The sequence below is a fragment of the Vespa velutina genome, chromosome 14 (assembly GCF_912470025.1).
Source record: "Vespa velutina chromosome 14, iVesVel2.1, whole genome shotgun sequence".
Lineage (NCBI taxonomy): Eukaryota > Metazoa > Arthropoda > Insecta > Hymenoptera > Vespidae > Vespa > Vespa velutina.
The window spans coordinates 5,135,089-5,160,376 of record NC_062201.1 but is presented as its reverse complement, the minus strand read 5'-3'; the positions used below and the strand labels follow the sequence as shown (position 1 = coordinate 5,160,376).

General features: G+C 40.6%; 1 protein-coding gene and 1 long non-coding RNA gene across 22 annotated transcripts in view; one reads left to right on the top strand and one right to left on the bottom strand.

Moving 5' to 3' along the window:
- Positions 1–10,661, bottom strand: part of LOC124954084 — a 30,070-nt gene extending 19,409 nt beyond the window's left edge. The window contains exon 1 of the long non-coding RNA XR_007102442.1: positions 9,609–10,661. This is a non-coding gene — a long non-coding RNA (uncharacterized LOC124954084). The remainder of the gene's footprint in view (positions 1–9,608) is intronic.
- The window catches only part of LOC124954075 (gamma-aminobutyric acid receptor subunit beta), a 56,633-nt gene extending 34,510 nt beyond the window's left edge, over positions 1–22,123 (top strand). For 3 of the 21 annotated variants that reach the window (XM_047506408.1, XM_047506403.1, XM_047506407.1), the window contains exons 4-11: positions 5,299–5,525; positions 6,436–6,518; positions 12,406–12,543; positions 13,554–13,691; positions 14,808–15,092; positions 15,612–15,760; positions 16,953–17,115; positions 17,442–22,123. In XM_047506408.1, coding sequence (XP_047362364.1) covers positions 5,299–5,525; positions 6,436–6,518; positions 12,406–12,543; positions 13,554–13,691; positions 14,808–15,092; positions 15,612–15,760; positions 16,953–17,115; positions 17,442–17,587 — 1,329 coding nt within the window. In that variant the 3' untranslated portion in view covers positions 17,588–22,123. The remainder of the gene's footprint in view (positions 1–5,298; positions 5,526–6,435; positions 6,519–12,405; positions 12,544–13,553; positions 13,692–14,807; positions 15,093–15,611; positions 15,761–16,952; positions 17,116–17,441) is intronic. The other 18 variants (XM_047506423.1, XM_047506413.1, XM_047506422.1 and 15 more) reach the window with 9 other exon arrangements.
- The last annotated feature ends 3,165 nt before the right edge of the window (positions 22,124–25,288 follow it).

The window sequence follows — 25,288 nt, the reverse complement described above, 5'->3', positions numbered from 1 at the left end:
TGTATGTGTCTAAGGAAAAATAAGTTTCCTTTAAAGAAAGAAAATAGAAGAAGGAGAAAAGGAGAGGAAGAGATGATCGAGCCAAATGAAAGACTTTTCGAAAGTTTAAAATGACAAAGTTTAGGTTTGACAAAACTCCGAGCGAAACTCAAAGTTTACGCTCTAGCGGTATGCGTTTATCGAAGGCTGGCCTCGTTTATTAGAAAAAAAAAGAAAAAAAAAAAAAAAAAAAAAAAAAAAAAAAAAAAAAAAAGAAAGAAGAAAAGAAAAATGTGATCCAGGGAGTAGGAGTTTGGAGCTGAATGTACGAGGCTGGACCCCAGGTGTTGAGCCCTGTGCGGAAACCAAATCAAGTCGACACTGTCACCTGGGACGTGACTCGCGATTTTTTACACCCGCTGGCGACCCTCCGATACGTTCTCCTATGTATATATATACCTACATTTATCGTATCCTCTTGCTCTCTCCGTCCCTATATTATACCCTTCTTCTCTCTTATACTCCGTGAACCTACGTAAGGTCCACAGCATACAAGATCATCCCATCGAAAAATTCCAAGCCCTCTTTCCCTGTCCTCTTCCTATCTCGTTCGCTCTTTCTCTCCGAGCACCGTCGTATCCAATAGCAACAACGAAGGGAGAAGGGACGAGGATTCTCTTAAGCATCGTCTTCCGCTTTCTCGCTCTTCCAAACCTTTCTCGATATCGAGAATCATCCTGAACGCGAACAATGGCCGCGAAGTATAATGCCCCTTTACGATCTCCGCTTCCTCCTTGATCGTGCATCGTCTGTCTATCCTTTTCGGGGCGATTCTTCGAATAACAATCGAGAAAAGCGACGGATAATCGTGTACTCGTTCGCATGCTGGAGAGAAAGAGAGAGAAAGAGAGAATATACTTTTTCCTATCGTTCCCTTGGCCCAGCCGACGATCGCACATGATAAAAGATAAAGAAGAAAAAGGAAGAAAAGAAAAAAAGAACAAGAACAGAAAAGAAAAGAGAAAAGACAAAATCAAAAGTTTGTGTGTATAGCTCCGTCGACCACAATCGAGATCTATACATACGGATAGACGTGCATATTGTGTATATATATGTATATATATATATATATATATATATACGACATTAAAATATATGCATATAGTTTTACATTTTAAATTTCAAAAGAATATATATGTATATATTCCTCGGTATATATATATATATAAATATATATATATGTATGTCTATCATTATATGACATTAAGTATTATTCAATATCAATATATAACACCAATTATATGAGCTGTATCATTGTCAGTGTGTGCAGTGCGCTTCTGGTCGCTATATACCTATTCATCTAAAAATAAGTTGCGTCATGCCGTACATGTACGCGCGCGCGTCTATGTGTGTATGTATGTATGTTATATCATCACTTTATAATACGTGTGTACATATATATATGTGCGCGCGTGTCTGTGTATATATATATATATACATACATATATATATATATATATATATATATAATATTTTGTCGTGCGAATAAGACGAATATAAAGGTACGAGAGGCATGATCACGAGATAATAAGAACGAATGAGATCTTATCTTCCACTTGAGATGCGATCTCCTCGATCTTCGATACTTCGATTCAACCTCAAGTACGCCTTGTAACGTCGATTTTTTCGATCGCTTTCAAGCTTTCGCTTGATATACGCTTTTGTGCAGCTTCTTCTTTTATTTCTCAAGTTTTTTTTTTTTTTTTTTTTTTTTTTTTTTTTTTCATTTCATCGAAAGATTGCGTGCGCCATCCCCGCGTTCCACCGTCAGAACGGACTTCCTCGAAAATCTGTGCCCTTCCTTTTAAACGATCTCGATAACCGTTCAGACCGAACGTCTCTTCGAGATTTCCCGTGTATCATAAAAGTTTTCTTATTTTTCGTTCCTTATCTTATACCTCCATTCTTTGCTCTACGAAATTTATTCGAATAAATCCATGTTATCGATGAGTATCGATGAATCCGGTATATCCACAGAGTTGCAAGTTCAGACTTTGTATCGTCTCGAAATGAATCCCACGCAAGATGCGGAGATCCACGTTAATAAATACGAGCTAGGATAAAAGCGTTTGTATCGTCGATTCGATAAAAGTACATAACAATGTGCAACCGAGTAAGAACAAAAGGAATAGCTCGAGGAAAGATTTACCGCTTTCGCCGGTCATTAATTACGTTTCGTGTCGTTTCACGGACAAGCATGAACTCTCGAAGATATACCGTGGAAGGAACGTTTCCAACTTCGCGGACTTTTTCCAAGTTTCTTCGGTGAAGAGAAAAGGATATCGACTAAAACGTCGAGAGGACGCAGCTTTGCAATTATCGTAAAGCATAATGCGATACACGAGCGTAGCGCGTCATCGCATGGCCTGCAGTGCGCCTGGAGTAACGCCAAACGGAACGAACGAGTAACTTACGACGTCGACGACGACGATGACGACGACGACGACGACGACGACAACGACGATGCTTATGTTGCTAATCCAAGAGCCATCGATGCCTTCCACTTTCGTGTTCGTCGACACTTTGACTATCTAGAGAATTGACCTATTCTACAAATATATAATTATACCAGTCAACTGGATGTAACGTTATTAATTAACTTATTAAGTATTTGATAGTTGACAACAAAGTCGTTTCTACGCTCGTTACTCAATTACTTATTGGAAAAAAGAGTCTCCTTAGTTCAAAACGATCTTAACGAAACACGAATCAAGTCCTTAGTACTTCCGTGAAAGACGACGTAAGTTACGCATCTGTAACGGCTTCGAAAACTTGGTTAATTCCTTTGCCGCCTACGTAATGCGCGAAATTGCCAAAAGTTCGGACGTATATCTCCGAATTTTACTGCGAGATACGCTTTTACCCGATGTTAACTGGGCAAAATATATCGGCAAAATTTGGTCGAGCTTTCAAAGTTAGCCAAAGTCCGATAAATACATCGTGCGCTTCAACACTCGCGCGTCGTTAGAGGACGATCCGTGGGAACACGCAATAGACGATTCTTCACGTGAGAACAGCAATAGACGATTCTCGACGGGAAATCCTTGTGCATAATACCAAGCGGGCTTATTTAGTGCTCCTCGATCGAGAAATATCGATTTAAATGAAAAAGAAAATCAATCGAATCATTATCATACGATGTTGAAAACTAAAGAAACCGACGAGATTCCTCGGCGAATGTTAAACGCATTAGTCATCTCGTCTTTTGTGCACACCCGTTGTGCATTCGCATCGCGAGCAAATGTACCCCATATACATATATTCGATGGATTCGCATTTGGGATTCCGTCGATGCGGTCCTATTTATCGACGCTTATTCCGCATAAACGCTGAATTTCAAGGCGTACACGCTGATACGAGTACGTATTCTCGCGTGACTGCTGTACCTTCGTAGGCGCATAAAACCTTTCGATATTTTGTTGGAAATAGCTAAGCCAAGATCGATCGACAAGGAAAAATATTTTTTCTAAACGATAACGCGATATCGATAAAATTTAGTGCTTCTATTCGTGTTCGTGAAATTCGTATCCGTTCCTAGTTATCCATCCTATTTATACCTAATCGTTTTACGTATTGAAATTACGTCTAGCGAATCACAAATACATACGGTTATCTATGGTTATCGACGATCGAACGCAAAACACTTTTCTCACCTTCGTTATATCGATCACCGGTGTGTACGAAAAGGCAAGGCCGTCGTCTGACTGTGAGTACGCGTGGAAGCAGTTTAAATAATTCGTACATATAAATCTCTATGAGATGGATATACCTTTTATATCTATATACACATCTAATATATACATAGATACACACGCGCGATGCATGCAGTATGTAAAACGTCCCGTAGCATGTTTCTCTGCACGTGTTGGTTTATCGAAATGCTCTCTCTATGTAGTCTTTAAATGTACCATATAGTAGTGCATAGAGACATATGCATACATATATATATATATATATATATATATATATATGTGTGTGTGTGTGTGTTTGTAGTACAACCTATATATGACACACGTTCCTGCAACTCGTTCCTTCCGCGTCTCTACTTACGTATCTATACGCGTATAGTATACTACCTCTTATGTAGAAACGAATTATTTTCGCGTCGCGAAACACTCGTCCTGGAGAGCGCCGACGTCGACAGGAATCTCGAACGTACGGAAAATCTCTTGTTGATTGTCTTTCGAAAGAACGCTCGTTTATCGAGTTGCGATATTACGTGAAAAATAATTCCACGATAAAGACAAATTTGATCCTTCTTCCTTCTTCTCGAAAAGTTCGTTGCGTTGTCATAATTGTTTCTAATTTCTTGCAATGTAAATGAGACACTACCGATATAGAGTTTGATAAACGAAATCTCGTAAAATCAACGCTCGAGAAGTTTATAACGATGCTTCCCCATCGAATTAGTCTCGTCTCGAGTTGCACTGATATCACACGTGTAGAGTACTAGACTTTCTTGAGAGATATCAAGCGAGTGAATAAAAACGAAGGAAGGAAGGAATGGAGACAAAGTTGGAAAGACAGCTATGAAACGATGTACGAGATAGACGGAGCAAGCTAATAAAGAGAACGATATAAGATGCGATAAGAATTTGAGCTACCTGTCGACGTCTACGATCTCGGTTCTGCATTTCCTCTTCCATTCTATCGGCCGTTCGTATCTTTTTCGCATTGCGTCGCTACATATTTCGTTTACCCCATCCACGTTAAAACGACACCATCCAACAGAACGTTCACACCAGCCTTTAAAAGAAAAATAGAAAGAGAGAGAGAGAGAGAGAGAGAGAGAGAGAGAGAGAGAGAGAGAGAGAGAGAGAGAGAGAGAGAGAGAGAAAGAGAAATGAAGGAAGCCGACGACTCCGTTGAAGTCGTCGTCGACTTCCTCGATCGGCGCTTTGATCTTCGTCCAGTTCTTCCCAGCCCCGCATTTCACGATCGAAAAATACTCTCTCGTAAAGACGCTGAGAATTTCCTTTATGCTTTCCCGTGTAATAGAGGATACTATAGCGCTCGAGGAACGAGAGGATCGAAGAGAAGAATTCATTAGCAAGAAAAATCGATGAAATTTTCTATTAAATACCATTCAATGGATATATCCTGTTTTTTTTTTTTTTTTTACGATGAACTCGCGTGTATTCGAAGGAAATATCTTAATTGGAAATATCTTTCATCTTCGATGAAATCCTCGTTCCTTCAGCGCTCAGACGAACGAACAAGTGACTTTTTTATTAACGAGAATTTCGTGTCTATCGTCAGGACTTTACGTTGGATTTTTACTTTCGACAATTCTGGACGGATCCACGACTCGCCTTCACGCAACAAAAAGGCGTCGAGACGCTCAGCGTCGGTTCCGAGTTCATCAAGAACATCTGGGTACCGGATACGTTCTTCGTGAACGAGAAGCAGTCCTACTTTCACATCGCTACCACCAGCAACGAGTTCATTCGTATTCACCATTCCGGTAGCATCACCCGTAGCATTCGGTGAGTACCCGGAGCATACGATGATATTCGAAGAATCTGCCAACTTTAAGTACGAAATGTAAAGTCTTCGAGAATTATGGAAAACTGAACAACAAACGTGCGAAATCTTCAAGCTAAGCTTTCCTTAGATCGTGAAAATTCTTTCGCTGAAATATACGAAATCGCGTGAAATCAATGAAATCTTAATCGACAATAATGACGCGATAAAAGAGATAGAAAGAAAAGGAACGATTCCGGTCTAAAATCCGGAATCATAAAGAATGGAAGGACGATGATTTCTTCCTCGACGCGATTTCTCGTCTTCGATTAATTCGATCGAATCGTTTCCATCGGCCCTGTTAAGCCTCCATCGTCGTGGGATAAGGGCCAACTATCATAGGGCCTCCAACTCCAAGCACCACGAGATTCCTAAATTCCCTTGAGCCTTCCAAATGCACGCGCTCACGCTCCTCTCTCTTCCTATCGTCCGTTCGAGATGGCCTGTCGCACTTTGGGGAGCAATTGTGCCAGGCACGACAAATTTGTTCCCTGTCCCGTTGTACCCCACCTGTATTCTCTATCCTTGCTCTATCGTTTCACCGTCGCTATCTAGAGTCGCTCTAATCTTTCGAGCACCCAAGAGTCCTTCGATATTAACGGCATCACCTATATTCAAACGAGCCGTGCATATCTAACTCGGTCAGACATTACAATTACCTTATTTTTTGCATTCCCGTTCTTCGAGCCTTCGCCTTCCTTACTGAATAGCTATTATCCACTATCGATCGAAAATTGTATAAAGTTTTTCTAAGGTTTGTGTTTTTTTCTTTTCTTTTTCTTTTCTTTTCTTTTCTTTTCTTTTCTTTTCTTTTCTTTTCTTTCCTTTTCTTTTCTTTTTATCATTTACCTATAAAAACGAAATCTGTTACAGCTTAACAATTACGGCATCATGCCCTATGAACTTACAATACTTCCCGATGGATCGTCAACTCTGTCATATCGAGATCGAGAGCTGTAAGTATGCATAGGCGAGCTATATACGAACACCCGTGCGATTACTAAACGAGAAGAGATCCACTCGACGAGCTCTTCCTCGCGTCAAGATCTAATCACGATTATGCTCTTCACACGCAGGACCTCGATAGGACGCGCACCTCGACGGCGATACTTTCGAGAACGATACTCGACTTCCATATCGACCCTTTCTCTTTTTTCTCTCGGTTATTTCTTCTTAACGATCGTTTCGCCAAATATACAATTTATTTCGTACTCTGGAATAATTCGAATGGAAGACGATTGTCGACGATCGAAGAGTTCGAATCTTTTAAAGATTCCATTTTTCTCTTACAAGAAACATCCGCGAGGTGTTCATCTACGACTATGACGAAGCTTGACAGGATCAAAAAGCAAGCAAATACGTGGTAGGTTTATACACCTATATTTTACTGGCAATTATTACAAAATGGACAAACGTAAATCGTAATATTACGAGCCAATAATGAATTCGGATACGACAATGTTTTTTTGAAACATAAAATACCGTTGAATGATATTTTTCAACATTTCTTATATCTTCCCTACTTATATCCTCGTTCGTTCTTTAATCTTACGAAGTATCGTCAAAATCGTAAGCGAACGTCTCAAAGATGTTCCTTGTTAGACGAACTCGAATGACCTGCTTCACCTTCGCGCCAGTATACATAGATACATATAAGAACAACGACATGTTGTCTTTTCACTTGTACACGGTCACACGACGATAATTATCATATTATGTAATATCCCGTCTAATCTGATCATGCACCAAGGGACGACGAACCGTCATCCTTCTATCTTCTTCTCTTTTCCTCGAGAAAAATATACGTCCAACCTTTTCCACCACCTATATCATTCTATATCTGTCCACCCATCTAACCGTCTATCTATACCGTCTATATATCTATCTATCTATCTATCTATCTATCTATCTAATCTATCTGTCCGTCACGCGCCACTACACACGCTCACCGAACACGATCGGTCAGCCCGACATGAAGAAAGGAGAGTCGCAGGGGCTCTCCTCTCTGTCTCCATTACCCGTTAGAACTCACTCGCTCACTCAATCGCTCTCTTACTTTCTTTTTATTTTCTTTTCCGTTTCTTCTTCTTATCATAGGTACGATGATCGTACGGTACATGATGATCCATCGTCGAGTCGATGGGAAACAAAATTTGGAATAAATGGATCTACTTCGTATATTAAAATTCGGAGCAACTTTCGACTCGAGAGGAACGAGAAATACGAAAGAAAGGAAAATAAGAAGAAGAAACGTCCGATTTTGCGATCGAGCGAGACGCGCGAAATAGTACGTCGTGAGGGAACGACGCTACGTCAAAATGGACGCGTACCTATGTACCCATACGAAACGTCAATGAGATTTTCAACATTTCGAGCTCCATTCCATCGATTATCCCATGTCTATTCCCGTGTCTAAGTCTCGTACCGATTTACGATTTGCGACTACAAATTGCACGCAAATAAGATAGGCGGAACCGAAAGAGGAAAATATTCCGAATATTCTCAACAGAAATTTCTCTATTTATAATACACGGCCCTATTTCCACGACACTCGTGGACGAGTAAACGAGTAAACGAGAACCGACGCGTAAACCGAAAAGGAATAATTAATGTCATTCTAAAGCAAACGAGCGGTTACTATTCGTAACTTGGCTTGCGAGATACTCCGCTAATTATTTATCGTCTAATTAGTCGGCGAATTATTCGGTTCCTTGCGATACGTTATATTGCGTGCGTCGGCATATAGCTAACAAACCACCGAGTGAATTATTTCAATTCATTGCCGAACGCTCCTGGTGGTCGGCAAATAACAAGGTAATAATGATAACGATAAATGGAAACTAGTCCGTAATGGACGGCCCGACGCGTTAAATAGATATCTCTTTTCCAATTTCCATCAAATTTTTGGACGTGAGAGAGGGAGAGAGAGAGAGAGAGAGAGAGAGAGAAAAGTGAAAAGTCGTGAAACGCATCTGGCGTCTTTCGTTATGTGAGATCGACTAACTCGACGACGCTAAGCATCCACGGGCGAAACGATGGAAAAAGTTTCGTTTATACCTACCGCCTTTCTTTAGAAAGGCAGAAGAAGAAATAAAAGAAAAAGGCGTCCATATCGTGCGAGATTCGCAAAAGTCGAGACATCAAAAAGTTAACTCGGTCAAGTTCGTCGATTAGTTTCATCAAAAGTATGAGATAGACCCTCGGAGTATCTTTCCGTCTCTTTAATTGCTTCTGATTCGTCGAAAGGCAACATTATCCCCCTTATCGTTTTTATCGTCAGGCATCGACATTAATCGTTCCTTCCTAAAGTCGTTAGACTTTTCGAAAGCACTCTCGAAAATGCGAACGAACGTGCAATTTGCAGTAAGCTACGATATCCGTACGATTCTTTTTGCACGTATTTTCCTATCTATAATATAAGATAAGATAAAAATATCCCTGAATGGTGAAGATTATTTTTAAGCGACGAAATTGCTCTCGTCGATGACGAGAAAAACGACGTCCGTTCCAAGACGAACAGCCGAAATTCCCTCAACGACGCGACTCGTTGTAAGATATTAAGAGCGAAAATCTTGCAAAATTCGACGTCTTGTAACGCACATGTCCGTGCAACGCACATGTGTGTTCTCTTTAATACGTATATATATATATATATTTTTTTTTTTTTTTTTTTTTTTTTTTTATTGTCATTATTATTTTTCGTTCAATTCTTGACTTTTAAGCACCGAGCGTATGTAATTTGTGAACGCATCTACGAGCATCCTCCGAAGGGTCTCCACTTGACCAAGCTATATCACTGAATTGTCACATGGGTTTTTTTTTAGCAAACGTGTGATTTCTCGATCGTTTCCGATAAACGAAACGCATAATACCTACTCTTATCTACCCGATCGTATTTCGATCTCTCTCTGTTGTGCCTTCTAACGAAATGAGAAATCACGCTACGAGCTAGACAGAAAAACCACGACGCACGCGCACGATTACAAATGTCTTGTACATATATATATATGTATACATATATATATGAAAATGAACGGTGACCTCACCGGATCCGATCTTGCGATCGAGAACCTAGAAAGCGTGTGCTGTATTTTTGAACACCATCACCGCCACTATATATTCACTACCATCACTTATCAAACCCCTCAAAAGGCCTCCGACATATAGCACTGAGCCTCGTGTCCGGGGACGTAGCACGGCCGACGACGGCCAGCCCCGAAGGAGGCTGATCCAGAAACGACTAAAGCTGTCGAATAAGGTCCGACCGAATTAAAACGCATTGTGCATCTAGCCCAGCGCATGAAAACGATAAACGAACGAACGAACGAACGTACGAACGAACGAACGAACGAATGAACGAACGAACGAACGAACGAACGAACGAACGAACGAACGAACGAACGAACGAACGAACGAACGAACGAACGAACGAACGAACGAACGAACGAACGAACGAACGTACGAACGAACGAACGAATGGACAAACGGACGAACGAACGAAAGGACGACGTGCATTAACCACCACGGTCTCTTCGTTACTACCGTGTCTTTCGGTATGCCTCTCTGATGACCTTCGTTTACGATATATCTTCGTTTTTCAACATTCGTTCCTTCCTTTTGTTTTCGTTTCTGTTTTTCTTTTTTTGTTTTTTTCTTTCTTATACTTCTTCTTCTCTCCTTGTTTATATCTTATACCAGAAGAGACACTTTCTGCATGACTCGGTAGCGATAACAAGTTTTAACATTATGTAATATGTATATCTATATTTACTCGTACTATACATATATTTTACTCTCTCCGTTTATCTCTCTTTTTTTCTATTTTCATAGTAGAAGCGAATATTAGATGGCATGAGTATCTTTCAATCCCTACTGGATCCAGGGCCAAACTAATTAACGTATCAATGCCGCATGCGTAGATAGATAGATAGAGAGAGAGAGAGAGAGAGAGAGAGAGAGAGAGAGAGAGAGAGAGAGAGAAAGACACCAAAACGATTTTTATATTACGTCTTCCTTTTATCATTTTTCTTTTTTCCTTCTAACAAGAACATACTCTTTTCATTCCAAAAAATATAAGTTACTATTATTATTAGTAAAAATTTTCGAGTCGTTTGAAAAGTAAGAATAATTAAAGATTTGCAATCGCGAAATCTCTCTAATAGAAAACTGTGTTCATTCTCGAGAATTATTGAAAAAGTTTAAGAGAAAGTAATTTTGGTAAGCACGAAGCACGAAGCACGATGCACGCTACACGAAAGCAAAGCACAGAATGGCGTTTCTCGTTGGTACGTTTGTTGAGTCTGCCTATCTTTCGCACCGCTACCGCATGACACGTAGAGAGCAAGAGGGAATAGTATTAGAGCTAGCGAGAGCTTTCCTTCCTCCGCTTCTCCATATCTCTACTTTAAATATATATATACACACACTCTCTACTTATCTTCTTAAGCGCAAACTTGACGCCACCACCAAAAAGTCCTCGATGCTCCGCGCTAATGTCGCTGCAGCAGCAATCCCTTCTTGCAATATTCAGTTGCCATCGCTGTGCCTTAATATATACGTTATACTCTTTCACTCCCTTCAACCGTCCAAGCCTTTTCTCGACCACTATCTTCGGTAATGATCGCTTAAACGTTGATTTCGATCGGGAAGTAATTTCTCGAAACGTGTGTACGAGCTCATCGAATTTATTTTAATCCTGCATCCGTAAAACGTAGTACGATCGTTCATCGAAGAGATTTTCAGAAGACAACACAAAGATGTCTTTTTTTCTTTATTTCTTTCCTTTTTTATAAATAATACTCGTTTCGTGGTTGGGTATGTAAAAGGCCGGGCTAACCGTTCGATAGTTTGGAATTCTCACGAACGAAGGCAGCTAATCTTCAAATGTATGCTCCATTCACGAATCGCTTAATACGGCGATGCTCGCGGTGCAATGTGGCTGCCGGCGCGATGGAATGCCACTTTAGTGTCTGGAATGCGATGTAACGATCGTAATCACCTAAGATTCAGTTATGGAGGAATGTTTCTCGGTTCGGTATGTCTATATATCTAAGCGAATGGCTCCGAGCATAATGGTATTAATCGGGCATAAACAGATAACGAGTGCCCGACGAATTCGGCAGCTCCTCCGATGTAAGCTCGTAAAACGGTCACGCGATCCTTGCCATCTCAAATAAGAAAGGACGAACGAACGAACGAACGAACGAACGAACGAACGCGATAACGCGTTATTTTATCGTCGTACTGTGTCATCGAGAGATGAGAAAAGGAATAGATACCGTGATTTGCAAAAGGGATTTGCATCGTAAACTCTTCGGGATGACAGACTTTGCATTTTATTTTTTTTTTACCTTTGCTCGGATATCTCATTATCATGGAATATGATAGAATCTAAAATAATTTACATAAATATTCATAGGAAGTGCTCTTAAATTATTATCGCAATGAATTTTTGCCCAATCGATTCGCAATATCAAAGAGCATCGTTCGATCAACGATCGTACACCGTCGTCGTCAATGCTCGATAGTCGTCAAGGAATTTTCTTAATATCGAAAGCACTCTGACGCGATTCGACGATACCTACCGATGATCTTGACAAAGAATTCTATATCGTCGACAAAGAATTCATAAAGTTCTTTGGCTCGCGTGAGGGTGTACCGAACGAGTTTGCTTTCGAATTTCACGAACCCACTCCGATCCAATGCCCACACATAGCCGCTAAAACCCCGTCCTCGATTCCACCCAGCCACCCCTTCGATTTACGAACCCACGCGACATAAAACCTATGTGTTTAACTATTGTATGTTAGAGCGAAGATATTTGTGTTCTTGTTCTCCCGGCAGTTGGATACACAATGCGCGATATTCGGTACAAATGGAACGCCGGCCTACTGTCGGTCGGCATCTCGAACGAGGTGGAACTACCGCAGTTTCGCGTGCTCGGTCACAGGCAACGACAGACAACCATACACCTATCTACAGGTAGATATCCTCCTCTCTTCTGAAACTACTCGTCCAAAGGCTCGATGCAGATTTGAAAGAAAAAAAAAAGAAAACGAAGTAAAAAAGGAAATAAGTATCTCCTAAAAGTATTCACACGCGCTATACACCACCTCTTTGTCCAAATATTATTATCTCTAAATTATTTTAATCATTATTATATTATTGCTATCGTTCTCGCCTTTGTTCTATTGAAGTAACTTTCTTTTCCTTCGCAATTACGTTTACCCGCACAAAATTTGCACCCTCACCTAACCAAGTCTTACCGAATCTCTCATCGCCACGCGACGACGAAGCATACGGACACGACGACGTCGATTGAGTCGCGCTAATTCATACCGAGAGTAACAGGCCCTAATTGAATCGACAGATATCCGGACAGCTCCGAGACATTTCTCGTGCCGAAGAGAGAGAGAGAGAGAGAGAGCGAGCGAACGAATTCGAACGAGTATACTTTTTTTAAACAATCAACATTATAGTTCGAATTGGTATCGCGTTCGCAAAATATCTTCAAATTTCTGACGCACGATCGTACTCGGAGCATGGTCCATGATACCTCATCTTGATACCTCGATCGAGACACAGGATAGGAAGGGAACGTGCGTGTACGTGTATGTGTGCTTTTTTCTTGACAAGGAAAAAGGTGAGAATGGACTAAAAAATAGAAAAGAGGACGGATAAATAGTTGACAACTTAGACCGTTTAGACAATTAGATAGTTAGAGAATGCGAATATGTGTGGAGTACAAACGTGCGTGCGCGCGTGCGCGCGTACGTGCGAGAAAACGAATCTGTGGGTGAATGTGCGCGTGCATGAGAGAGAAAAAGAGAGAGAGAGAGAGAGAGAGAGAGAGAGAGAGAGAGAGAGTACAGAATCTCGAGGTTTGCGGGGGTGCGAGGTAAGTGGAGGCCCCCTCGGAGCTTGGCGCGTGAAATGCGTGAGGGCTTCCGCGAGGTACGTACCAATCGCGGGGGGTCTCTCTATTTTTTCAGTCGGATACACGATGAGGGACATCCGGTACAAGTGGAACGAGGGTGCTGACAGCGTCGGTGTCAGCAACGAGGTCTCTCTCCCACAGTTCAAGGTCCTCGGGCATAGGCAGCGAGCTATGGAGATTAGTCTTACCACCGGTAACGTATGAACACAACCCTCGCCCCCGCCATATACCCAATCAAAAAATATTCTAATCGAGCAGACTCGCTGCAAGCTATCCACAGAAAAATAAAAGTAAAAGAAAAGATAAGGATAAGCGAGAGCCCAAAAAAATATACGAGATTTATATCCATCAATGAGAGAATCGATATCAAAGGTCAGATATATATATATATATATATATGCCTTCGTTTCTTTATGGGTAAGATGGAGAGACACTTAAGCGCTATCCGATGTCCGCAGCAGCCGCGATTATCGCCATTCATGCTACTTCGTAGTACGTGCATATTTCTGTCTTGTCTATTCTATAAACATAATTTTGTAATAACTCTTTTTTTTGCACCACCATCTACGATATAGCCGTCGTTCGATCGATCGATCGATCTCTCTCTCTTCCTCGCGCGATCTCATCTTCGTTCATATTTCGAGAGGGGATATAGGATGCGACGATCTTCCCTTCTTACTTTTATAATACAGCTCGCGATCGTACGAAACTCGAAAAGATGAATTGCTCCCGGACTAGGGACGCTTTCCCTTTTTTTCCTTTTTCTTGTTTCCATTTTCACGTCGCGCGACTTCGTATGCATTTCACGCGTTCGCGTTTTCACTTTTTCTCTCCTTTTTGAAACGACGAAAAGAGAGAGAGGGAAGAAACGCGGCCCGAGGATGACACATTTCTACACGAAGTCGCGTACCTCGCTAATGTTTCTGACTGCTAGCGTCGACGTTAGAAAAACGGAGGGAGATAAAAGAGAAAAAAATTGGGAAGCGTGACAGGGTGGTGTTGCGACGTTTGCGAAAATACAGAGAAAGAGAGAGAGAGAGAGAGAGAGAGAGAGAGAGAGAGAGAGAAAAGAGAATAGGAGTAGGAGAAGAGGGAGACCAAGAGGAAGAGAGAGAGACCGACGAGAACAGTGAAAAGGAAGGACAGAGAGAAAGAGAGAGAGAGAGAGAGAGAGAGAGAGAGAGAGAGAGAAAGAGAGAGAGAGAAAGATGAGAGAAAGAGAGAGAGAGAGAGAGAGAAAGAAAGCAAAAGAGAGACATTAACAACGCCTCTCCGTCCCCCTGTCCTGACCTTCGATCTTTTATCGCAGGAAATTACTCGCGGCTGGCCTGCGAGATCCAGTTCGTACGGTCGATGGGCTACTACCTGATCCAGATCTACATACCCTCCGGGTTGATCGTCATAATATCGTGGGTGAGCTTTTGGCTAAACCGAAACGCGACCCCCGCTCGGGTGGCCCTCGGAGTAACCACTGTGCTCACTATGACGACCCTAATGTCCTCGACGAACGCGGCGCTACCAAAGATCTCCTACGTCAAGTCCATCGACGTCTATCTGGGCACCTGCTTCGTCATGGTCTTTGCCTCGTTGCTCGGTGAGTGCGATCGTGTACTCTTCCATGCCTCTACGTGCTACCAAAGAAAATAGAAAAGAAAAGAAAAGAAAAGAAAAGAAAAGAAAAGAAAAGAAAGAAAAAGAAAAGGAAAAAAACAGTCGAACAGCTCGCGATCGCGTTCGTCTCCCGAGCCACGAGACGCGTCCTTCCTCTCCTTCAGATCGTCCTCGGATCGGTGTCGACTTTTCCTCCTATCCTTTGGCGATTTGAACGGTTCAATCGGCCGCCGCCGTCGTCTCTCGTGAGAGCGAACCGAATACGAGCTCGTCCGATCAAAATATCACGTTAACCCCAATGTATGAGAAACGCGATGCGATCGAGCCCGATGAATTATCCTCCCGCACTTCTTCTTCTTCTCCTCGCTTTCATCCTCGCCCGACGAAGATACGTATTAAAATCGAAAGCTCCGAGGCAGGTACACGACGAGAGTCTCTCGAATGGTGACGATAGCGCGTTACCTTCCCTCCCTTTATTTCCACGGCTTCTTTGTCTTCGCAGAATACGCCACGGTGGGTTACATGGCAAAGAGGATTCAAATGCGGAAGAACCGCTTCCAGAAGATAGCGGAAAGCATGAAAGCGGCGAGGGAAAATCCAGGACCACCGGGTGTACCCGGTGATCATGGTGATCACGCTCCTAAGCAAACTGTGAGTAACGTCGACCGAAGTCTCTCTCACCCTTCTTCTTCTACTTCTTCTTCTTCTTCTTCTTCTTCTTCTTCTTCTTCTTCTTCTTCTTCTTCTTCTTCTTCTTCTTCTTTTTCTTCTTCTTCTTCTTCTTCTTCATCATATTTCTTCGTCCGAACGCAAAGTTCTTGGCATTTTAACTATGGCACACTCGGATCCGCACCTACGACTCGTTTGCTACTTTTGGAATAAAGGGAAAAGAATTAGACATTAACGAGTTGCCAATTACTCTCGATTATATAGAGAGAAGGAATAAAGATAAAAGGAGATTGGCAAAGCGTTAATATAAGAGAAACCTGTAATGTAAGAATTGAATGGTTGCGAGTGTCTGCACGAAAATTGCATGCCTCCTACGCTGATAACTCATCGATCCCAATCAGGAGTTATAAATCGACTACGTTAGGGGTCGATAAAGAAAGCTGCGGAAAGTTCGAAACGCGAATTCTCATAAGGCCTCCTTCTAGTGAAAGGAGTAAGTACGTAATCAAAGGACTTTAGGGTGAGATAAGATAAAGTTCTCGCGGTAGAAAGACAAATAAGGGATAAAGAGAAGGGAGAAAAGGGTAAGAGAAAAAAGAAAAACAAGAAAATGTCGTTCTTCCGACGTTAGAAGCGTGCCCGGGGAAAGGTCAAAAGCTAAAAGGTTTTCACGAAATGAATTCCCATCGCCCGGGTAGGCGAGCGAGCGAGCGAGCGAGGGCGCGCGAGCGCGCGCGAGACTACCACATCGGACCCTCCCGTATAGGGATGAGCGAGCAATGCACTATAAATTTTCTTTTAATCTTGCGGATTGTAGAACGAGAATGGAAAATATTAAAGGGAGCCTCGGGAAGGAACAAGGACTGGGCCACCTCTCTAGGAAGCTCGTAAAACGCGTCATCGGAATCGAATGCTTTAATTAAACCTTCCACCGTATTATATCAGTATATATCGAGTTTGCCTAATCTTTCTACGAGCGTAGGTAGTATCTCCCCTTATCTTTTATATACGATATCTTAGATTTATCCTATTGAGCTAATTTCCACTCGCTCTAAGCGTTAATGCACCATACGTAGAAGACGTAGTGTCCTCGATGTCGCATGCCAATCTGACAAAGTAAGGGGTAATCCTTGACAAAGGACGCCCCAAATCGAACTGCCGTGTCTCTTGTAAGTGGTCCCGTGTTGTCCAGGAGGTGCGGTTCAAGGTGCACGACCCGAAGGCACACAGCAAAGGTGGCACGCTCGAAAACACCATTAATGGTCGGGCCGACGAGGAAGCCCCGCCTGCACCACAACATCTCATTCATCCTGGCAAAGATATTAGCAAACTTTATGGTACGCCTCATTCAATCTTATATTACGACACTCGATTTTTTACGACCGTTTTTTCATATTATCCACAAAGATAAAAGATCATTTGCGCTTTCTTCCCATTTCAGAAGTTTAAATGTTGACTATTTAATTTCCAGTAACGACGCCAGGAACACAAAACCCAAAGAATCGTCTAATCTTTGGATACGATTTCTATTTCAGAAAATGGATTTTTATATATATCCGCGTTATAAAAAACATAAAAGTTATTCATTTAATCGAGCTTGCTGCACCTGTCGGAGATCCGAAAAATTTTAAGAAAAGCTATCCTTCTCTTTTTTTTTTGACAGGCATAACGCCATCAGACATCGACAAGTATTCCCGCATCGTATTCCCGGTGTGCTTCGTTTGCTTCAACCTGATGTACTGGGTCATTTACCTGCATATAAGTGACGTAGTCGCGGACGACCTGGTGCTGTTGAAGGAGGCGAAGTAGAGCACGGGGACGTCGGCTGCTGTATCGCGGCTCGTAGCGACGAAAGAACGGATGAAGAGGAAAAGAAAGATGAAGGAAACTCGCACGAAAGGACGAGCACGGAAGGACGAAAGCGAAATAAAAAAAAAGAACAAACAAAATACGTGCTCGGACGAGTGCGAGTTCGTCAACGGCCATTTCCTCTCGTACTGGTACGAAATCCAGAATCCGTTCTCGTCGCATCGAATCGACGTTACTTATTTGAACTCTTTCATATTACGAACTATTCAAAACGCACGACGCGCGATACGTGAAAAACGCGCTTACTTATATCGCGATGATATACATTAACGATAACGAAGAACGAAAGTGGTGCGAACGAGATAATTGCTCGAATTGAAGATTAACAAAAGAGAAAGAAGAAATTGAATATAAAGAAGGGACGATCTTTCGAGCAAGTGGAAATGCGTCGTACTAGGCGCGATCATTAATATACCTTAAACATTGCCAGTTTAGGTAATTCCTTAGGTCTTAATAAGGAGACCTTCCATATACATATACATACATATATATACATATATATACATATATATATATATATATACGTATATATATATATATATATATATGTATGTATATATATGTATATGTATATATATGTATACATATATATATATATAACAATATATATATATATATATATATAACAAATTTGTCAATTTAGCTACTATTATAAAATAGTAAAGTTAATTAATGATAAAACAAAGAAAAAGAGAAAGACGAAAAAAGCTTCAAATATCGTCGGCTCGGAGCAACGCGTCGACGTACAGAAACAACTTCAGAGAGATCTAAAAGGGGAGATCGAAGATCGGAAATCAAGACATTCGAACGTCGATTTCGCGACGACATCGCTGCTGGCTCTTGGAGGGAAGAATGAAGAAGAGGTAGCTACTACAAATTCATAGAATACACACACACAATTATAAATACATGATATAAAAAAAGTTACGGTGCGAGCGAGTCAACGCGAGTGTCTCTTTGCGAATATGCAAAAAAGACAAACGTTAACGGAGCGAGGGATAAAAAGAATATACATGTAAATAAATAATTAATCTCGTCGGTGATCGGTCGCACAATTCTATTTTTATTGTTTTATGTGACTATATACTTTTATTGCATTTGTACACTCAGCATTCCATCAAATAAACCGATTTTTCGCGATCACCTCAATCGCCTGCTTTCTCATAAAATTGGATAGAAATCGAATCACTTATTACTCTATCCGACTCGATATTTTCCTTTCATTCATTTAACTATACGCAGCGATGCATAAAGAAATGAAAGAAAAAAAAGTCATTGGAAAAAACGCAATTCCTTTAGTCGAGATGCCTATTTTCTACTATCCCTCGCCACACTCGGAAACTGCTGTACCTGTAGTATGTTTTCTCAGAGTTAATTAATGATGATTGTATGCCGTTCCACTTCCTTCTTTTCGACTCTCCATCCTTCCTCCGCTCGCCTTTTTCTATTTCGTTCGAGAGAACATGCAGAGTAGCGCGTATACGCACTCACATATACATTAACGTGTATGCGCCAATGGAAAAAAGAGAGACAAACGTGGAAAGGCGTGCGCACTAGGAGAGAGAAGAGAGAGAGAGAGAGAGAGAGAGAGAGAGAGAGAGAGAGAGAGAGAGAGAGAGTCGCCAATTCAGTAATCTACGTGCACTCTCCCTTCTCTCTCTCTTTCTTTTTCCCTCCTGCTGTTTTCCACTTTTTCCAGCCTTTACACTCTTTCTATATATTCATCTCTCTCGATCCACAAGGGGTAGGTAGCTGGCTGCAGCCTGGGTCGTGGAAGCTTGCCATTCAGGATATCGACCAGCTGACACGCCCAGCCTTCCCCCGGTCTTCCCCTTCGCTCCATCCCTCTCTTTCTATCCTCTCCATCTACATAACGTTCTATCCTTCTCTCTCGCTCTTTCTCTTCTTCGGGGCGCCCTACACCCTCCACAACCTTCCTCCGCGATCACCAAACAGTTCATTTGCCAAACGCTCCTACCAGTCGTGCATTTAATAAGGCATCCTTTGTTCTTGTGTACCTTACGAGAAAGAAAAAGAAAAAGAAATAGAGGGGAGGAGAAAGGGAGAGAGAGGGAGGATGCGTCCCTTCTCTGTCGACATTCGATACAAGTATCCGAAAAAAACGACCGTAAAGTGGTAAATGTATGATTAACAGAATCTTTAACATTTTACATTTGGGATCTAAATTATTATTTTTGATCAATATGCGATACGTATTAAATTGCTTCATTAATTGGCAATTAATTGTTGACAATGAAATGAATGAATATGCGACCGATCGTCGAACACGATTGTGAAAAATTATCTTCGATGTAGAAACATACTATTTTGTTCCCTCTATGATGATTTTCCAATCCCTTCGCCCGTCCGAACTCGCATCGTTCTCGAGATATTAATGAATTTTTGCGAATTCGTTTCTCGGACAAAAAGATCTCGGAGTCAATAGGAAAGCAGAGCGCGATGCTTTGAACGTTAGAACGATAGAACGAGAGTTGATAACGATCGCCCAGGTAATTAACGAGTCGGCCGAATTATCGTCGCGCGATAAGAAAGGCGGTCAAATAATCGATATATCAAGACGCGTATTACCACGGCCGAGCACGTTGTCGGAGAATACGAGAGGTAGCTAACTTAGTTTCTACCTCCTTTAAGAAAAAAGAAGAAAAAAAAAAGAAAAGAAAAAGAAAAAAGAAAATGGCAAGAGGAAACACACATAACTCATCTTTTATACTTTTTCTCCGCTAACAGTAAGCGTGTAACGAAAAATCTCCTCTCGACGTGCTCCGCGCGGGTGTTCAAAGGAGAAAGGAAAAAAATCGATCGATCGATTCGCCGACCAAATACAACGAGCAAAAAAGACGAAACACATCCTTTGATCCCCCTACGTTCGTTTCTTTCACATAACGCGTATTATAATAATAATGAAATTATATAAATATCGACACACACTTCCACGTCCGCCCCACCGGAAGCATTATATACATACAATTTATATAATCGTATACTCGCGTTATCCGCGTTATCAAGTCTTTAAGGAAGAAGAAAAAGAGGGGGAGAGAGAGAGAGAGAGAGAGAGAGAGAGAGAAGGAGATCGAGAGGAGAAGCAGGAACCTTAGCGATATAAGTCTATACATATAACGATTTAGGTGCATTTATTCATACGTATATTTATCGCGTATGCATACATGCGTATCTCACGCGTTTCTACGCATATGTCTATATATATATATATATATATATACATATATGCGTCTTATATATTACGTGTGCCTATATTATTTATTACGTTTGAGATTTTAAAGGGCCATGGACGTACGAGAAGGGAGGAAATTTTGTCCGTTGTCCAGAACGTATCGAGCATCTTATTTTAAGCAAATCGTCCCGATGAAACGAGAATTTGTCGTTCCTTTCGAGAGCTCGGCCGCCTACTGTCGGACAAGAGTGTCGAAATATCCCTTTGTACATGATCCTTTTTTCTATGCTGATAACAGACAACGGAGTTCACGGAAAGAACGGATGAATCTCGTCAAAGCCGGACGATAATTCAAAAAAGATTAAATGAACGATATTCGTGAAAAGATTAAAACGTGCACTCGCGCACGCTTTCAATAAAACGTTCGTCATTAAAATTAAGTCGATCTTACGAGCGCTCCTTAATTAATACTTCACAGCTTTCCTTTCAACCGTCTAATTATGACAATCTCGTGGCACGAACGCGATTAAACGAATTCGTAACCTTTCGGAGTTTTACTCCTATTTACATAGAAACTCGATTTCTCATGAACGCTTCAACGACTGTTAACTTCAACTTTTAATAGTAAAAAGAAGATTATGAAGTTAGATAAGAAGAATTATATCGCATTGATGGAAATTCGAAGGTTAATTATTCGTTTTTAATTAATAGTCGTAAAGCATAATTACCTATTTATTCGCTTATATTCTCGTTTGCTCGTGGCCCCATCGTTTATTATGAACATAATTATTACCTTTATTGTATAGAAATAAATCAAATATATATAAATGTTTTAAACAAAGAAAAAAGAGAAAAGAAAAAGAGACCTCTGTCCTCTGGCAGGATATAAATTTATGTTATCGGCGGGAATCTATATATTGCAAGTTATTATTATTCTATTCTTACCATTATCATGATTATTAACATTATTAATATATTAATATATTAATATGTTGTGAAAATAAATATCGTTGGAAACTCGAAGAGCAGGACGAAAGTGCTGTAAACTCGAAATATATTAAAAAAAAAAAAAAGAAAAGAAAAGAGATGAGTGAACGCGAGGGGAGAGGCAAGGAGATAGAAATTATTATTACTGATACAAATCGATCACCTTGTAAATACGAGTTTTATACAGAGCATTGTATTCGTTCACCAAAGAAAGAGGAGCAAAAAAATTGAGAGAGAGAGAGAGAGAGAGAGAGAGAGAGAGAGAGAGAGAGAGAGAGAGAGAGAGAGAGAGAGAGTACCTATTACAAAGTAATATACAAAATACACATATACATATTACATATACACATACGAGATATATATATATATATATATATATATATATGTATATCTCGTATTATAGATAAGTATACACACACACACACACACCAAAATGTAGTGCACACGAGATTGTGACTGTTCGCACGTACTTACGTAAATCACTTAAGAATAAGCAAACAAAAATGATATAAATAAATAGGAAGTATAGGCAGAAAGATAATAAACCAAAAGTATATTAGAAGAACATTGGGGGATCAAAGCCGACACGCATGTTCACTCGTTCGTTCGTTCGTTCATTCGTTCGTTCGTTTCTTAGTAATAGAAGAGAATGAGAGAAAGAGGGGAGCCGGATAAATTTCGAAAGGCGGTCGTTCGTCATAATCGATTTTATCCTATCGATTAATTAAAGAGGCAATCGATTAGCTTAAATTACTTATCGGAAACAAATAAATAGAAGGAAAAAGAAAGAAAAGACGGCTACTACGGCCGGTTCGATCATTGAAATTAAAGATGAGAGGGTACGAATCGCGTTACAAACGAAAACTGCCAACTTTCTAATACAATATACGTTTTAATCAATCGCGGCTACGCGACGTTATAAACGGGAAAGAAAGAAAAAAGATAAAAAAAAGAGTGATAAGAAAAGAAGACGCTTACGAAAGGCGCGGAAAAGACGATGATAATAGCTTGTTTTAAAGAAATTCTGTTGTTTTTCTTTTTTTTTTTTTCTTTTTTTCTTTTTTTTTTTTTTTTTCTTGTTGTTGTGTTTCTTTGCAAGAGATGTATTTACATATGCAATACAATGACTGGAAGGTTGAAACTCGAGAAACGACTATTTACATTTCCTTTTCCTTTTTCCTTTCTCAAGAACTTTAATTTCATTAAAATGATGAAATATGAAGCCGACATACATACTCTTCACGCGAGTACAACTTCGATCTCGAATAAACGTACGCGTGTAAACGTTCAATCGAGATCGAGGAATCGAAGCCTTTTCCGTCGCTCGTCCTGCCAGAGGAAAAAATCGGATCTCGATCCCCGAAATCCCCGCGTAAAGGAAAAAAATATTTATGAAATTGTGCGTAGCTCCGACCGAAGAGGAACGAAAGTACGACGATATTGCGCGACGAGTCGTCTCGACGAGAGTACCAAATTCTAAAACTGTAAACTTTAAATAATAACGCTGATGCATTATATTGTAGAAACGTATTCTACGATCGTAAAAAATAAGATAAAAGTGACAGTGTAGGTACACAATGAACATACATACGCAGCCACAGAAAAAACACGCATACATGTATACACGTAAGGAGACATGCGTTTACGAAAGTGAACAAAAGAAAAGAAAAAAGAAAAATAGAGAGAGAGAGAGAGAGAGAGAGAGAGAGAGAGAGAGAGAGGGAGAGAGGGAGAGGGAGAAAGAAAAAGGGGAAAAAAATAAGAAGGAAACTGAGTGTGCGCACGTTTCATACGCACAACACACACACAAACTAATACACAACACACAACGCACATTACTCGAAGAAACACACGAATACTCCCGTAGGTCGGGCGATTACTATCTCGAAGCGTTTATATATAATTAATTATATATTATGTTACTTTTACTGGCACTCGGTAGATATAGGTACACCGTTAACGTATACCTATACTATCCGATACACTTTTACGTGGCAGTAACGCCGACTTATATGACAAAGGAAAACGGGAGAGAAAGAAGGAAAAAAAAAAAGGATAGACGAGGGACGAAGAAAGTTAAGTAGAAAGAATGTAAAGAGAATATGTATAACAAAAAAATATAGCGATCGAGCGAGTGAGAAAGATAATTTAAGTAGAAAAATCGAACAACGTGCGAAAGAAAAACGCGTTGCGCTTATGCGGAAAAGAGCGTCAAAAAGTGCGAGAATATAAATAAAATATACATAAATAAAAAAGTAAATAAATAAATTAAAACCTAGATTAGCGCGTAGACATATAGATTCGAAATAACCGGATGATCGAAGATTAAAAAAGAAAAGAAAATAAAAAAGAAAAAGAAAGAAGGAGAAGAGACGGAGAACAAAGTCGAGAGTGAAAAGAGTGATTGAAAGTGTGCTAGAAGAGGATACGCTATTCCGAGGAGCGCGTGCGTGTGTGTTTCTGTGCGTGGCTGCTGAGTTTTGCATGAGTGTGTGCATCCACTGTGGTTCGTATCTTAAGCGGAAGTTCCTGTTCCTCGAAATGGCGAAGAAAGAGAAGGAAAAGGAAAGGGAAAAAATGCGATCAAGAGAAGAGAGAGGACGAAGGCTAAAATAGAAAAGGCTAAAAAGGAAAAAAGAAAGGGAAAAAAAAAAGAATAAAAAAAAAAGAAATAAATACAAGATCGACCCTCGTCATAGACGAAGAATCAAACGCGATTGCGAATCAGGCCGAGGAAGAGCGTCTTCTTGTCCCTCCCATCTGTCAAAATCGTATATCGGTGCGTGCCTGATCGAATATTTCGAGGAAATCGATTAGCGTCAAAGCGCGAAATATCGTAGCTTCGATTCCGAGATAGGACACGAGGAAATCACTTATTTTTCATAATTATTTCTTACCAACGTCGGTTCTTCAAAGATCGAACGTCTTCTCGTGTTCTATTATGGATCATCGAAAACAATGATATTCTGCGTGCTCACTCAATCGATACTTTCCGACAATCGGAAAGAATATCTATATTACGTACGTGCGTACGTACACACATACACACATATGCATAACCTACGGCAGAATTCTTTTACGATTTAGTCATGCGTCATTAATATCATTTTTTGTAATGTCCGAATAAAACGTATATTATAATCGAAGATAAAGTTACACCGATAATTAATTATCGGTTCATTCGTTTAACGATAATCATTGTGTATGTTGTGTGAGGTGTACAATGCAGCAAACGCGCGAACGTTATTACGAGACCTCCGATTATAGTTCTCTCTTCTTTTATATTTCGATAACCGTATTTCGTTCCGCGTCGTCTCGTCGTCTCGGCGTTCGCTGAACGCTAGATAGAATCTTTTCCTTGAAAGATCGATCTGCATTAGTGCTGCCATACGTTAGACAAGTAGTCTCGTTGGATCCCGAAGAAGTATTTTATGAGAAACGGTAGCGGCAATATCGATGCA